The following is a 17,160-nucleotide window of genomic DNA, read 5'->3' as shown; positions in this document are numbered from 1 at the left end:
CATTTAGTCACTAGCTTATTTGTAGTATCATTACTACTAGTATAGAAGAGGCTTTTTCGAAACTTTTTACATGATGATGAATGTGCATTTCGTTCAAGTATTCATAGTTTTCTAGAAATCGTACATTCAAGCCGTCACAACAGTCGTCCTCTCTTACCTCTCGCTCCCTCTCTCTCTCTCTCTCTCTTCCTTTTTTTTTTTAGTAAAGCACAAGTTGCTTAATTTCGTGCTTCGTTCATTCCATTCTTTTTTGTTATTTTTTAGAAAAACATTCCTTTATAATTTCCTAGAATAAAAGAGAGAGAGAAAGGGAGAGAAAAAAGTCATTTCAATTCAATGCCACAGTTTCCAACAGAATGCGTCCAGACACTCAGTGGACATAAAGGACCTGTTAATGACGTGTGTTACAACAAAGTAGGCCAATACTGTATATCCGCAGGACGTGATAGATCCGTTAAATTGTGGAATCCATCCACGGGTCTACACCTGCATACATATTCTGGTCATGGTCGTGAAGTACTTGGAGTAGCAGTGTAAGACACCCAACACTAAATGCATATATATATATGTATATATGTATTTGTAGAATAATTTGTTTTTATGGAAGACATACATACATATATGAGATTTAGTTTATTCAAACTTGTTTTGAGTCTAGTGCTTCTGACAATACAAAGATTGCAAGTTGTGGTGTTGATCGCGCAGTCATCTTGTGGGATGTAGGGTCTGGTGAGATCTTGAGACGATACACTGCTCATTGGGAGGTAAATAGAACGATTGACTTTATTTTATTTTTTTGGTTTGTTTTTTTTGGGGGGTTTGCGTCTAGTAACAAGTTCTTTAATCACAATAAACAATGTGTGTATATATATATTACATATGTGTACGTGTATGTGTGAATGTGTTATTTATTGATTTTTAAATATACCTTGTTCTTATTCACCTCTTCTTCTCTACATCTATCTTTATTGATCTATTTTCGCAATGTCTCTTATTTTAGCGTGTGAATGCTGTTGATTTTAATGAAGATGGAACGGTGGCTGTGAGTGGTAAATTATTATGCTAATTCTGAAATACTATAATTGTCACTAATTATCATTATCTTTGCACACTATAAAAAAAATTAAAAACTAAAAAGGTTCTTTTGATGCCACGATTAGATTATGGGATTGCAGGTAAAGTAAAAGCACAATATGATAAAGGCTTAGAATTTCTATATATATATATATTCAGAAGAGGATTGTTATAATGCGGCTATGTATAGATATAAAGCGTTTAGTGCTTTGTGTGTGGGTGCTGGGGAAAATTTTGAAGGCTTTGATGTGTTGAGCTTCATTTTACATCCTTTTTTTTTCCTGAATTCTAAGCCTGTGTATGTATGCATATGTATTATCTGTGAATCTTTAAAGGTCTTCGAATTTCTCGCCTATGCAGATCATCGAGGCATGTAAAGACAGTGTCATGTCTGTGCAGGTCAAGGGGGCAGAGATAGTTGCAGGATGTGCAGACGGTAAATTAAGAATATTTGATATTCGAATGGGTAGAACACTGCAAGATTACATTGGCCGTAAGTAAATATATATATATGTATATGTATAATACTCGTTCTACTCACTTTTTATGCTCTTATTAATTTTAGCTGCCATTACATCTGCTCGGTTCTCCAAGGACAGTAATTGCGTGGTGGTCAGTACATTAGATAATACATGTCGGCTTATGGATAAGTCTAGTGGAACGTTACTAAACGAGTAAGTGTTTATTTATATATTTCTGTTGTTGTTGTTGTTGTTGTTGTTGTTGTTGTTGTTATTGGTGGTGTTGGTGTTATCTGTACCAGAATTGTGTTCAAAACTTTGAAAAAAGCTTAAATAATAGTAATAGAATATAATATAATATGCAAAATACTAAAAATTCTATTCTGTTCTGTTCTATTTTATTTTATTTTATTTTATTTTATTTTATTTATGTAGATTCAAGGGTCACCGCCACACTGAGTACAAGCTTGAATCTACTCTAACCAATACGGATGCCCATGTGGTTAGTGGGTCTGAAGACGGCAATATTTATATTTGGGATGTGTTGGAAGGAGACCTTAAATGTACTCTGAAATCACACGATGGGATTGTCACAACAGTTGACTATCACCCATCTGATGTTGCCATGATTTCTGCGGGTGGAGATGGCTGTATTCGTGTATGGAGCTAAACAAATGTATATAGATAAATATAAATATATATATAAAAAACAAAATAAAGAACAAAGAACAAAGGACAATCATTACAATTAAACCACTATTAATCAATTATTCAAGCAATAAATCAATAGCCTTTTATTATTATAGTTGTTATGGTTATGGTTATGGTTATAATTATGGTTTTAGTTACGGTTATGGCTATTATAAATACATACATACATATACACATATATATATGTATGTATGCATATAATATAAAAACATCTGGCTGATATCATTTTAGCCACTGGTTTTGGGTATTTTTTCTTCTTTTTCTTCATAAAAAAAAAAGCTTTGGTATAATACACAAGCGGCGGATAAATAAACTACAAACAAAAAAAGACAAAGAGATAGAGAGAGTGAAAGAGGGAACAAAGTCGGACCTTTACAAATAATAAGTTATTTTTCAATCAAATGGTTACAGAACACTCGACACATTAGCTCCCTATCTAGGGACGTTTCACCTTTTAATGTATCTGATCCTTTTCAGGAAATAGACAGACAGACAGACAGACAGACAGACAGGAAGAAAGAAAGAAAGAAATTTTTAAAAATAAATTTGGAACAATTATCCAGCAAGTACAAGACCAGAGTTAAAATATCCAATATCCAATATCCAATATCAAATACCCTTTCTTTATCTATTTGATTTATTTTTATTTCTTTCTTTCTTTCTTTTTATTATATTGATTTCATTGATCATAGTAATAATCATTATTGTAATCATAATTGATTTTTAGCTTTTTACTTTTTCTTGGTTTTATATATAGAAATATTGAATTATCTAATATGTACAGATGTGTATGTAGGTAAGTATATATGGTATCAATTGGCTTTTTTCTAATTTGGAACTAAATATATTGGCATGGAAACCAACAATGACAATGACAATGATAAAGGTATATAAATAAATAAATAAATAAATGTATATATATATACATAATTCATTAAAGCCAAATATAATCTTGTATGGCAATAGTAATCATAATAACAATAATAACAATAATTGCCAGTCTAAATAAATAGGCCTTGACTTAATTAAATTTCTTTACAAGGCTTATGCTTAGCAAGCCTAATGAAGACCCTAATTAATTCACAGTGTAATTCTTTATTTCTTAATATATATATATTTCTCTTGCCTGTTTATATGTTTATATGTCTGGTTATATATCTGTCTGCTTGTGCTTATGCTTATATATATATATATGTGTGTGTGTGTATATGTATATTTATGTATGTATATGTATGTACGTATACATATATGTATATATATATATATATATTGTGCTTAATTCTGCAATATGACAAACTAATCTACATTTATGATTTTCATTTTTCTTAATTTTTTTATAGTATATTAGTTCTCTTCTTTTCGTTTCTACTCATCAGCGTCTTACCTAAATAATGCATTTATTGTCTTTTTGTTTTAGTTCACAAAGATACTTTTATATCTAAATAAAAATAAAGGTTGAGTAATTAAGAATAAAGAGGAGGGGCTTAGGTTCACTCTATAATTGTACTCAGTGTGCGACAACAATACAAAATACAGCCTATATATATATATAAGTGATAGTTTGGTAATGTTTCAAAAATATCCATATACATACACAGTAAAAGCAACGCCAAATGTCGGAAAGTGAAATAAAATAGCTGGCGACGAAAAAAAAGGCTCAATGGCGGAAAATGGAATTCCAAAGACTTGATTTGTTTTTGTCAATACAGCTGAGCAGCTTTTAATTAAACATTGCCTCTTAAGCAATTTTCTTATAAACCTACTGAGTATTGTGCCATATACTTGTAATAGAGTTTTATACAAAAATATTAAAGTATTTCTACAGCACTTGAGAAAATTTATTTGATTTTTTTTTAGAGATAATATTATTTTAATTAAACACTATTCAACCACATTGACAAAAACAAATTAAATATTAGGAATTTAAGTGTCCGTTTTTCGGATTTTTTCTTTTGCAGCTCTAATATTTAATAACCGATATTTGGCACATTATTTGTTTTTTTTAATTCTATTTTATGGGCTAAATTGTTTTAATCCAACTTCTTTGTTTTATAATTTGATGCCATTAAATTTTGCAGGTTACTTTCAATGGTTGCCAAGACTACTAAAGTAACTTGGTATATAATACAAAATAAAACTGTCTTGATTTTCTCTTAGTTGTCTCTTTTTTTTTTTAAAAAAAAAAAAAAGATGTTGTATATAAAATATATATATATATGTGTGTGTATGTTATTGTTATATCAAAAAAAATAAAATGTTAAAAATAGGCCTCTATATTTTATTTTTTTTAATATTTTTATTCTTGGTTCTTGATTCTTGGTTCTTGTGTTGCAATACGCCCTTTCTCCTTTTTTTTTTTCTTTTTCTCTTACACTTCTCGAAACACAAGCGGATTCCACGTTTGGTTTTATTTTATTTCTATTCTAGAGTTTCCTTTTTTCAAGGGATTTATTTTTTTATATACTGTATATACTGTATATACTGTATATAATATAAAATAAATAAATGTATATATACATACATACATTGAATAGATAAATAAAAGTCAAGTTGTTTCAAAATCTTGTATTCTTCTCTCTCTTTCTCTCTTCTCTTTCTCTTGTCCATACTTTTTATATTATTTTTTTACTATTCCATTTAATTCCTATTTATTTCAATTATATTTTAGTATCATACATTGAAGTAAAGAAACATAATGTACAAAACCTCCCCTAATCCTACTACCTTTGTTCAACCTCATTGTCAACAATTTGGTCCAATCACTGTTGACCGCCCGGAACCAATAGAGGAAAAGGCACCAAAGAAGAACAACAACAACAAAAACAACAACAACAACAACAACAGCAACAATAACAATAACAACAATAATGGTGGTAGTAAGGTCAAGGAAGCTTCTCTCTACAAAACAGAATACTGTCGAAACTGGACCGAATTGGGACATTGTCGTTATGGCAAGAAATGCTGCTATGCTCATGGCTCAAATGAATTGAGAGCTGCGCCGAGACACAACCGTTACAAGACCCAGATCTGTCGGGCATATCACGTCGAGGGATCCTGTCCATATGGCATCCGATGCACATTTATCCATGACACCGCAGATGTTATCCCACCTCTTCCCGCCCTTTCGCCTTCTACCAAACACAAATCAACCCCAAAAAAGGTTTCGGTAGAACAACAACAACCTAATTTGCTTGACACCAATACAATCAATACAATCAGTACAGCCACTGCATACAGTCCACCTCAACTTCAGTACTCTGGTGAAATATGGAATTCTAAACTTGGTCTAGGACTCGGGTTAGGTTTGGGCTTAGGTCTTGGTCTTGGTCTCACAACACCAACATCTCCTACAACAACGACCGCGACCACGACTACGACCACGACTACAACCACGACTACGACTATGCCATCAATGGCCAGCAGTAACTACATGATCGGGACACAGCGGAGACGAAAAGATAGCTTTGGAAGTGTTTCGAGTGATGGGAATGCAAGCGACGATAGTTTCCTGGCTGATCTAGTGTTTCCCTTCAACCCCGCTCCCATATCCATGTTCAGAAAAGAGATTGTGAGACCGGATGATGTACACAGGAAGATTCGCCCCCTTGTCATCAGTGATCGTCTGGGCTCAACTTTCTGGCACACTTGAAACGCTTGTGTTTCTACCCAAAATAGTATGACAAGCCGACCAACCTTCCATTACACACAAACAGATACACAAACACATTTACATTTACATGCACACACACGCACACGCACACAAATACCTTTCTTTTTGAAGGTCTCTTTTTTTTGAAATATTATTATTATTATTATTAATTATTAATTATTAGATTTTTATTTTACATATAATTCTTTACTTTATTTTATTTCTCATTCATATATCAAATCACCAGCATCATAAACACCTGCCCTCTACTTCTTCTACTTCTTCTACTTCTTCTTTGTTAGCTTATTTTATTTTATTCAATTTGATTTGATTTGATTTGATTTATATATTTCTTCTTTGTCTTGTACAATTTCTTTATAGTGTCTTGTTATACCCCACCCCTTCTATTTTATTATATTCTATTTATTTTTATTGGCTTGCCATTAAAAGAAGTATTTCTTTACACATTTAAACCATTTTTTATTTCATTTTATTTTATTTTATTTTCCTTTCATTTTATAATTATTATTATTTTTGATATATAACTTGTATATATATATATATATACAGACGTGTTTGTAATAAAGTACTATTTATTTATTTTCACATCACAAGTGCATTTGTTTGTCTTTTGTGTTTTTGTTTAATGTTGTGTTCGACACAAATATATCAATATCAATATATACACATCGGTTGATCTCTTTCGCATGGCTAAATTACAATAGTCTTGTGTGACGTGAAAGATACATAAAGAGTGATAATGATGATGATGATAGTGGTAGTGGTAGTGGTAGTGGTGAATATGAGTATATAAATAATTAAATAAAGAAGGAAGGAAGGAAGGAAAAAAAACATTACCATTTGTGTATTCCTTTGTACTGTATTTAGAATAAAACAAAATCTTACTACAATAAATAAATAAATAAATAAATAAATAATCATCAAACATTTTTATTTATTTATATACACAAAACAAAATAAGATAAAGGTTGCTTGGCAACCAAATAGCTTAATAATTATTTATTTACCATTAAAGGAAATTAGAAAAATCTGCATCAGAACATACTTCTTTCTTTCAACTTGTCGCTTCTTTTCGGCCATGACGATAAGAGTAGTGTGCATGTTAAAGCCTTGTCAATAAAAAGAATAATTAAAAAGAATATAGAGATGTCTATCTATTCTCCTAGGGTAGATCAATAATGTTTCTTAAAAAGTATATATTTATCATCATCGTAAATTATCATTTACACAAGTGTTTTCTTTGTTTTGCTTGTCAGATCCACTTCTTTATCTCATTTATCTACCCATTCATTCGTTAAGCCCACCATTCATTTTTCTTAGCGACTTACCTATCTATCAAGTCTTTAATTTTCTTTGTTATTAAATACAGTAAGTCAGTCAGTCAGTCAGTCAGTCAGTCAACCAAAATAATCAAATAATATATGTATATATATATTCTGTGTCTGTGTGTTTGTGTACTTACTCACAAATAAATAAATGAAATAAATAAATAAATAAAATAAAAGTGAATCTATATGATAAGCAAGATCCAGATCCTGCTGTCCAAGCCATTCATGGGTCTCCAGCTTCGTGGACAGCCGTCGATCTAACAAACGAAAAAGCCCAAAAGACCCAGCCACAAGGAAAACACTCTTCTGGTCTATTCGCATTGATTCAACGACACAAAAGACTATCCATTCTAGCCTTTTCTCTGGCAATTGCTGGAATTATTGCCGCAATTTCCGTACCCACAATCCAGAATATTGTCAGAAACTCCCCATTAACTGCTACCAAAACTACTCATAATAGCAACAACAATAATATTATCAATATCTCAACTACTCCTACTCCTACTCCTACTCAAACTCTTACTTCTCGTCCTGCTACTGGTCCTAGTTCTGTTGCTGCGGCGGGTGCTTCTGACGCGCATTCTGATGATGTAAGCTCGGCTGAACCATCTACACCGGTACTCGAGGCACAGACAACCCCAGATCCATTTGATGATTCGGCAAGTCCAAACCCATACACACCTCCTCTGTCAGAGCCCTTTGTTTACGGTGAACAAATGATCCGAGGCGTGAATCTCGGTGGCTGGCTAGTAATCGAGCCTTTTATTACACCTAGCTTATTTGATCAATTCCCGGCCTCGGAAAAAAAGGTGGTCGACGAATGGACTCTGTGCGAGCGGCTGGGTCCAGAAGAAGCCAGGCGCCAACTAGAGACCCACTATGACACATTTGTAGTCGAGCACGATTTCGAGCTGATGGCACAGATGGGGCTCAACCATGTCCGGATCCCAATCGGCCACTGGGCCGTGCTGGCCAACCCCGATGAACCTTACGTTGGCCTGGTTGCCTGGGATTACTTGATCAAGGGTATTCAGTGGGCACGCAAATACGGACTGCGGGTAATGGTTGAGTTGCACACCGCACCTGGGTCACAAAATGGCTGGAACCATTCGGGAAGACAGGGAACCATCGGATGGCTCAACGGAACCCAAGGTGTGTTTAATGCAGATCGCACGCTGGCCATTGTCGAGGCCATGGCCCGCCACTTCAGTGACCCTGAGTGGTCGCATGCAGTACCGTTGTTTGGAGTTCTCAACGAGCCAGCCATGACAAGTCTAAAGAACCATGCGGCAATGATGGAGTGGTACCACAAAAGCTATGACACCATTCGAAATAGCACCGGAGACAATGGTCCAACTTTGTCTTACCATGATGGGTTCTTACCATTACCTATGTGGTCTCACTTTTTTGAAAACACTACGCGCGTCATACTTGGTAAAATTTTATTCTTTTTAATATTTATATATAATACATACTTTACATACATACATACACATACATGAATATATATATATATATATATTAACTTCTTTATTGGTAGAAACACACCTATACCTTATCTTTGATCAGGGATTGGTCTACATGCCACGCGAGGTGCAGGCAGAATTTCCTTGTGGTGCCTGGCGTAAATCCCTCGTGCGGTCTATGAATGAAACCGGGCCAACTATGGTGGGAGAGTTTTCGGTGGCAACCAACGACTGTGGCAAATATCTCAATGGAATTGGCCATGGTAATCGCTACGAAGGCACCGATAATCTTGTCAAAAACATTCCGGTATGCAAAAACTGCACATGTGTCGGGTCAGAGGATTGGAAGAGCTGGACAGATGAGTACAAACAGTTCCTAAAGCTATTTGCTGAGCGTCAGATGGATGCGTATGAAAGTGGAATCGGTTGGTTCTTTTGGACGTACAAGACCGAGAATCATGTTAACCCTCATTGGGACTATCTTTTGGGCTGGAAAGAGGGCTGGTTACCTTTGGATGCCAATAAGCGTGTCCATTCCTGTAGTGAAGTCAAAATACAAGAGACACCAACAGCGTCTTTGTTACCATCGTCTCTATTAGATCCAATGGCAGCGTCCACTGAAGTATAAACACACACACACACTTGTAATAAAATTCAATAAAAATTCAATTCAATTTAATATCAAATCTCAAATATTAAAGAGTAAAGAAAGGGAAACAGCCAAATATATATATATATATATATATATGTATTTGTGTGATAGGACGAAAGAAAGAAAACCAAATAAAGATGTATTTTTTTTATATTGTTTTTATTATAAAGAGTTCTCCTACAAAGTATATATTGTTACATGTAATACAAGGCGGTTTTGTTTGTATTTACCCCTTTATATTACACTACCTCTGTGTTTATATGGCTATGTATCTGTGTGCGTGTCTGTGTTTGTGCGTATGTGTATGTGTTTAACCTTGTTTTTTGTTTTTATATCGACAAACCTATATGGAAGATGGCGTTTTCTCAAACGAAAATTATATCTGACTTTGATAAATTAATATTATGGGTTTAAAATATAATAGTTTGGCTGTAATCAATAGATAGTCAGACGTTAAATATCCAATTAATAAAAAAAACTTGATTGGTTGATTGGTTGGTTGGTTAATGCCACCCTTTGTAAGATTTTAGTGTCAAACTCTCTTATTCTTTTTTTAATACTTTCAAGCCAACGCCTTTTACTATTAACGGGTTAATATTTAGTGAAATATATACAAGTTTTTTCTTGGGAATTAAGGATTGTTTTAAGGTTGAGGTTTTCACCCAAAACACTATCGGAACCACCACTTTTTTCCCCGTAATGTTAGTTGATAAAATAAATAAAATGGCTAGAGATAAAGCTCAAGTCAAAGGTGTATGTATGGTTTTTCGATGGGTTTTAATTGGAAGACAGATGGAGAAGAGAGGAGAATATTTTTTTTGAGCTGTGCCAAATATATATATAGCATTAGATAACGCACTCTAATAATGATAAGAATCAAATACGTTTACAGTACATAATCGAGTAAGAGGAGAACTTTGATGATAAATTGTTACCCTGATTCTTGCCTTGAATCTAAAGTAAAATGGAACTGAATAATGAGTTAGAAATGGTGTATATAGTCGTGTGTGTTATCTTTGACCAACCCCTTTTATATAAATACTGTGTGTATGGGATCCTTGATTTTGTGCCTGTAAAATCTATTGAATCAAGACAGGCCTTATTATTAATGCTTTATGTATTGCGAATAATTTAAATTCTATAGATAGTCATAAAAGCTTATTTACGATGGTCTCTCTAGTGTATATATATATATATATATGTGTGTGTGTGTGGTGTATGCTTAATCGTGGTTGTGCCTTATCTTGAATCTTTCTTGTACCATTACTCAATGTACCTTTTGTCAACTGCGCAACTTTTATTTATTTAGGTATTTTTTTTGCTATTTTCAAACATGACCATGTAATGTATTGATCGATCACAGGAAATGTTCTTTTATTGGTTTTGTCATAACAATACACTTTCTCCGTAAATCTGAATCGAATCGAATTTGAAGCAAAATCAAATTGAATACTATTTTCACAATACTAATTCTTATTATTATTTTTCTTTCTTGTTTGTTCAGATTTAGTATTCCATTTCATCAAAATCCTCTTGTATTCTTGCCTAGTTAGCTCATGACTAGTAAGATTTCGAGTCTACTTCTTCTTCTTCTTCTTTTTTGGTCTCGGCTTTCTGTTTGGGTTATCTACAAGTGTTTCTTACTGGTTATATCTTTATAGCATGTCTTGGGAGAGTTTGATTAATATCATTAGGAGACAGCCCTTTTTATTATGTGTTTTTGGGGGGCAGGGGTCTTTGGCACTGAATATGGTTACATATAATGAAGATTATATATATATATATATATTTCCAAGTAGGAACAAAGCCGTGTTTATAACTATAAGAGGCTGTTATCTAATACCTATATATGTCTATGTTTAATATTAGAGTTGTGATCTTGTACTATTTGTTAATGCATCACTGACGATTATATGAAATCAAGGTTTTTAGCATGATCAAATAAATTATGGTTTGTAATTTTGTAAGATGGCACTGAGCAATTTGATTCCAATACATATACCTGTCCAACTATCTCCTTCTCTCTTTGAATGGTGCGTTTTATTTATCAGATTGACGTAATAGATGAACAGCAAGGGGTATACAGCTTTATTGAAAATGCAATGAACACACATACACACACACCTTTTTATCTAGTCATGGAATACCAGATAAGATCATCTTGTGTTATTTGACAGACCTTAAAGTCACAAGAAATAGTATTACGTTTTGTTTTCTCTTGGCAGATTGATCCACCCTACCACATTACAATAGCACTTGATTAAAACCCCCTCTTCTCTCCTCCTTCTCGAAAATAGACTACATAGTCTACACCAAATAAGTTGTGCTACTTATATTCTACAAACTTGTAATAATAAAACTCTTTAAACTATTGGAAATTGATTTTGACATTGTTAATTTATTGAAATGGTAAAAATGATCCATTGATTCTTCTTTTTAATACGATTTTAGGATAGTTTACAAAAATCAAGGCGTTTTCTATATATTTTTTTTGTGCCATGGACCTTAATAAACTAAATACCATTTATCCTAAGCATAGCCACATCCATAAATAGACTGTGATAAAAAAAAGTACTGACCATTATGACTCATTTATCGAATGTATGTTGTGGAATATGAATTCGTGAACTCGAGATCAAAAATGACCTTTGGAAAGAACTTCTTTGGAGACTCCCAAAGATAAACCTAATTTTGGTACCACAAAAACACATGTGGAACAATTATTACAGAATACAAATACACACACACACATATATATATATGTATATGCATATATTCATCCTCCTGGTCAGTAGTCAGTCAGATGTAAAGTATATAGTAACCATTCAAATAAGTGCTGTGAATAAGAAGAGGAACAAAAAAAATAACATGCAACTTATTACAAGACTACTGTTGCAAGATTTATTTAAACAAACATAGTTTTTGCTGTGTACTGTCAGAGTCTTTTGAAGAATCTTTGTCCTTTCGTTTGTCCATCAGACAGTCAGTTCATTCGTTCATTTGTAGGCTCGTACAATCGTACACTTGTACATTCAATGTTTGTCTTCTTTTTGTTCTTCTTATTAAAAGCAGGACATGTAAACTTGGTTTGCTTTGTTCCCATCTATGGACTAGCAGGTTTAAACAGCTCGAGGGATATACACGCAGTTAGATACAAAAAGCTAGGCACCAATTTTTTTTTATTTTCTTTTCTTTTTGGTACCCTGATTTAGTAATAGAGCTACAAGTAAAGGGAATATGGACTATTAAACTTTAGATCATGTCGAGTTATTTGTGTAACTGTGAATTAGTTGTATTTCTCAAAAGCCGTTTGGCAGACAGCTGTTGTGTTGTAGAGTGAGTGCATCTGTGTATCTATAGGCATAAAATACTTTAACTGTTTGTTGGCTTTGTAAACAGAAGTACATCTATTACTGTTACTGTTATTTTAAATAGGAAAGCTTCATGCTTTAAGTGTGCAAAATGTATGTAAGCAAAGAGTACAAGAAATGATGAGCATCTGTACCTTGATTTGTATCTTTGTTTTATACATGTACATATTTATTATTGTAATAGCATCACTAATACCTTAAGTTGGCTTTTCCCTTTCTGTATACTTACCCATATGTCTGCTTATTTTCTTCTTTAAACCTAGCCTCTCGGCTTTTTTCAAGTTAAAGCAATAGAGATAACGACCAAGACAAAAGGCTAAAATTTCTTTACAGATGTTAATTTCCGTATAAATTAAATTAAAAGACAAAAAAGACACAGTTTAAAGACATAATTTACACTCTGCGCTTGCGTACCGTATAATATGGTTTTTTTTATCATATCACAAATCATTCCTATGGCCAGTCCTTTTATATATATACAGATCTAAATAATATCTTTAGAAGAATATAGCATTAACATTACTATCATTATTTCTTAAAAAAATGAAAAGAGAGAAAATCACGTACGTACATACATACATACAGAGACAGAGTAAGGCATAGGGAGACAAATATGCATTCGAACATCTGCTTAGCATTTTGGCTTAGTCGGAAATTTGCTTCTTAACCTTTAAAGGAACTTGGTATCTCGGATTATCGGAGAAACTGCATTCTGTTAGAATAAGCTTTTGATTTTTCCTCTCTTCTATACAGTCATTTCGAAAAGTAAAGTCGCTGATTTTTGAGGTTGATGTCGTGCAAAAGTATCGCACGCTCAACAATGATGTCGGCTGATCCACCAATTTATTCTGGTAACGAGAAACCCAAATCTTTTTACATACATACATACTTTTTTTTTTTTTACTAAATGTCCAAGTGCTTATTCTGCAGCCCAGAGATGGGTCATACGGTATTTTGAAGATCATAAAAGCATTTTCGAAGCGAAGAAACCAGGTCGTCCTTTAAGAAAAGCAACGAGGAAAAGATTCAGAAAAGATATGACTGGGTTCAGGAGTGGCAGCAAACTGACCTGGACTTTTATTACAAAATGTGTCTTTTCTGATGAATCCGCATTTCATATCAATTTGAAGCAAAGTATGGTTTGGCTAAAGAAGGGTGCTCCTGCAATAGTTACTATGCCTACAACTAAAACGTATCCAAGATCTATTTTAGGTGAAATATCCGCAAATGGCTTAATTAATCTTAGTTTAAGAGTTCCAAGACCCATCACAAAGAGAAAGCCTGGACGTGCTGATGATGCCCATAACATGGGAAAAGTGGCAGGTCAGTTATCAAAGTTTTTTTTTAAAAAGGCAACCCTTCATGAAATGGACCAAAAATCCTGAAATTAAGGGATAATACCCTGTTAGAGATCATGCTCATATCAATAACTCAACTGACATAGGAAACTGTATTCACTCCCAGAGATATCCATATGCATATCTTCCTCTGTATTTTCCCGAACTGAATCCAATTGAGCAGGTTTAGTGAAGCTTGCAATAACTTATATTTATGTGACATTGAAGGCTTTATTTTTCACTGTTAGATGTTTTGACAAGTGTCTTAACACAGAAAAGTTATAAAATGCGAAGTACAGAAAAATATTGAAAATATAGGAAATGTAAGAAAGGCGAATGAATGTAATAAATAAAAAAAGAGTGAAAGATAGGTAAGGAGAGGTCAGGATAAAGTTATGTCATTGGTCAAAAATGAAGACAGAGAGGTATGGAGAAGCTTTCTTTTTCTGTAAAAGATCTTGAAATGCGGCATACCCAGTATTTAATAATGTCTACGGTGAAGATGGCAAGGTCGCTTTTGGCTTTTGGGCCTTCGATTAGGAGATTATGTGCTATAATATTCTTGATGACATTGTTGGTGCGCGTTGACTTGCAACGTTTTCAGGAACATCGGAACATACACACATTGTGTCAAAGACATGCAGAATCTTGAAGATCAATGGAAGCTCGGTAATGAAATGATGTAAATCATGGATAGAATCCGGGACCTTAATTCCTGCCAGTAAGTACATCACATATGTGGCATCAGCAGACAATACAAGGATGTAAAAACCAACTGTTCGACCAACTATGTGAATCCTTAGAACTTCCTCCATCAAGTGCTCGTCTAACGATTCCTTGCAAAAAAGTACTATCTTGATGAGATCTTGGTATACTAGGTACTGGTTACTTTTGCGGGTAGTAGGGCTGGCTTCTCCATATCCTAAACTTCTTGCCCACCTAATGCTAGCATTTTTGGTAATGAAAAGGTCAGGGCGCATGTTGCTATATGATCTCTTTGCCTTCAAATTTGGCTCGTTCGTCCAGCACAAGTATACACCTTTATTAGGACCATCTAACAAACCCGAGAGGAAAGGATCGATGAACGCTAATTTTAGGGAGATGTCATTTCCTGATGGGAGACGACATTTTGATTCTACCGGACCACAAAATATAGCCTTTTTTTTCAGCATGGGATAACTTTATCTGGTCCCTAAAGAGCCATTTTTATTAAAAAATAGTTAATACAAAGCCAGGATACAGAATACTCGTCATCACCATTCAACCTTCGGCGACACCCTTAGGATTTCTATGGTTAAGTTTTTTCAATATCCTATTATGGTGATTCGACGTTACAGCAACAATGAATACTAGCTCTTGAAACATAACTCTGATAATAGCGAGGATGTGGATTAACACCGGCTGCCAGTGCTGTACCATACACACCAAAGAGTTCACAGATATCAGAAGCCATTTAAACAGTCAAAATGAGCACTAAACTCCACCATTTGAAAACAGTCAAAATAAAAAAAACTGTACCTGAAGACGAGTTACTTGGGTGCGACTCATCTGATAATGCTTCGCTTGAGCACGTCAAACAAACGTATCAACAGGGCCAAAGGCGTTTGAATGAATATGCCATGTTGTCCGACAACATCCCCATAGATCAAGCTCGTCTCTTACTAAACCATAATAACGAATTGCTGCTGTAATTTAAGAGATACATATATAAAGATACCATCAAAAAAAATATGCATATAATAACTTGGGTTTAGTTTTGAAATCATAACTTCCAGCACTTTTGTATAAGATCACATGACGTATATTGAGTTTTAATTCGTAACTTCCTGGGATTTTAGTATATAGAAAGAAGTAAGAAGATATAAGATATAAATTATGCTTTCGTGATTCTTTTTTATATATATTACAATGTTGCTATGTCGACTTTGTTTTTTTTTTGTTTTTTTTTTTTTTGGTTGCCTGGATACTGTATATTCGGATTTCTATTTTAGTATAATTTATATTATAACAAGTATAACATTTCTTTTTTAGGATCTAGCAATATAAGTTGAAACGATCTCTTTTTAGGTTTGTCGGACCTTTACAATGCCTTGAGCAGTCGTAAAAGTCCGCACTGCCTTATTTGGGCGTTGAAGCAATTTGATGGGAAAATTCCCCAAGTCCACACCTTCTAGTTACACCAGAATCCTTTGGTTAGGTTTGTATCGTACTTTTTATTGTGTTCTATTGTATTGTATTGTATTGTATTGTATTAATATTTCTTTATATATATATACTTCACAGCAAAAAAAGGGTCAACGTACAATATATACAGATATATAATACCCTCATCTTTTTCGTATTTATAAATCAAAAATCAAGATTTGTAAATATTTTTTTAAAAAAAAAGTTAAGTGAAAATATGATAATAATGATCTCATTCATTGTTGGCTGATAAATCAATATATACACCCACGCACATAAAGAAGTGAATAAGTAGAAAAGTAAGGCGGTAAAGGAGTAAGGCAGTAAAGCAGTAAAGGAATATATAGAGAGAGAGAGAAAAAAGAGAGATAACGAAAAAAAAATCATTCGAATAAAATTCACGAGATTTTGTATGTCTTTATTATACTATCACTATCACTATCATTATTACTACCACTACCATCACCATCACTATCACCACCACTATCACCACCACCGCCACTACCACTATTGCTATAATTATTAATAATATTATATAATTATATATCTATATAAATAAAAGAAGTGTATTGTAATTGTAATAGTCGTTTTAGACTATTGTGTAGCAATACTTTATTCGATTATTACTGCCAAAATTTTCTTTCCTTCCTTTTTCTTCTTCTTCCTTTTCAATTTCTTCTTTTCTTCTTCTTTTCGCCTTCAAATAATTTTAATTACACACTTGAATAATAAAGCCCCTTAGACAAATCTATATAGTTATAGTTATAGTTATATATATATAAATATAAATATATATATATATATACCTTATACATACACTATACATATACCTATACAAATTTAATTACAAATATATATATATAAATATATTTATCTTTATATATATAATTATATAATTATATATAC

The 17,160-nt window shown here is 33.2% G+C and overlaps 4 protein-coding genes across 4 annotated transcripts; 3 read left to right on the top strand and 1 right to left on the bottom strand.

Moving 5' to 3' along the window:
- The first annotated feature begins 257 nt into the window (after positions 1-257).
- Positions 258-2,236, top strand: PHYBLDRAFT_134423 (hypothetical protein). The gene is made up of 7 exons (XM_018429646.1): positions 258-533; positions 659-764; positions 1,001-1,049; positions 1,139-1,175; positions 1,410-1,567; positions 1,640-1,748; positions 1,971-2,236. Exons 1-7 carry the CDS (start codon positions 337-339, stop codon positions 2,203-2,205), a joined length of 891 nt encoding a protein of 296 aa, XP_018290094.1. The 5' UTR covers positions 258-336; the 3' UTR covers positions 2,206-2,236.
- Positions 2,237-7,094: 4,858 nt separating this feature from the next.
- On the top strand, positions 7,095-9,338 carry PHYBLDRAFT_155691 (glycoside hydrolase family 5 protein; the record flags this gene model as incomplete). The annotated part of the gene is made up of 3 exons (XM_018433427.1): positions 7,095-7,127; positions 7,871-8,678; positions 8,785-9,338. The coding sequence occupies 3 exons, from the start codon at positions 7,095-7,097 to the stop codon at positions 9,336-9,338; spliced, it is 1,395 nt and encodes a 464-aa protein (XP_018290093.1).
- Positions 9,339-11,945: 2,607 nt separating this feature from the next.
- Positions 11,946-14,380, top strand: PHYBLDRAFT_169955 (hypothetical protein; the record flags this gene model as incomplete). The annotated part of the gene is made up of 7 exons (XM_018436221.1): positions 11,946-11,963; positions 12,302-12,479; positions 12,575-12,588; positions 12,619-12,698; positions 12,798-12,830; positions 13,650-14,056; positions 14,319-14,380. The coding sequence occupies 7 exons, from the start codon at positions 11,946-11,948 to the stop codon at positions 14,378-14,380; spliced, it is 792 nt and encodes a 263-aa protein (XP_018290092.1).
- Positions 14,381-14,621: 241 nt separating this feature from the next.
- PHYBLDRAFT_147030 (hypothetical protein) lies at positions 14,622-15,618 on the bottom strand (the record flags this gene model as incomplete). The annotated part of the gene is made up of 3 exons (XM_018431785.1): positions 14,622-15,205; positions 15,336-15,480; positions 15,589-15,618. 3 exons carry the CDS (start codon positions 15,616-15,618, stop codon positions 14,622-14,624), a joined length of 759 nt encoding a protein of 252 aa, XP_018290091.1.
- Positions 15,619-17,160: the final 1,542 nt, after the last annotated feature.

This window comes from Phycomyces blakesleeanus (assembly GCF_001638985.1).
Source record: "Phycomyces blakesleeanus NRRL 1555(-) unplaced genomic scaffold PHYBLscaffold_14, whole genome shotgun sequence".
Lineage (NCBI taxonomy): Eukaryota > Fungi > Mucoromycota > Mucoromycetes > Mucorales > Phycomycetaceae > Phycomyces > Phycomyces blakesleeanus.
Note: the sequence above shows the minus strand (reverse complement) of the source record. Positions and strands in the feature narration are given on the sequence as shown.

Excerpts from the sequence above, each read along its gene's own strand:
- PHYBLDRAFT_134423 (XM_018429646.1), top strand. The coding sequence starts at position 337 with ATGCCACAGTTTCCAACAGAATGCGTCCAGACACTCAGTGGACATAAA. Across the intron at positions 534-658 it reads GAAGTACTTGGAGTAGCAGT|TGCTTCTGACAATACAAAGA; the intron begins GTAAGACACCCA and ends TTTTGAGTCTAG. Across the intron at positions 1,749-1,970 it reads AGTGGAACGTTACTAAACGA|ATTCAAGGGTCACCGCCACA; the intron begins GTAAGTGTTTAT and ends TTATTTATGTAG.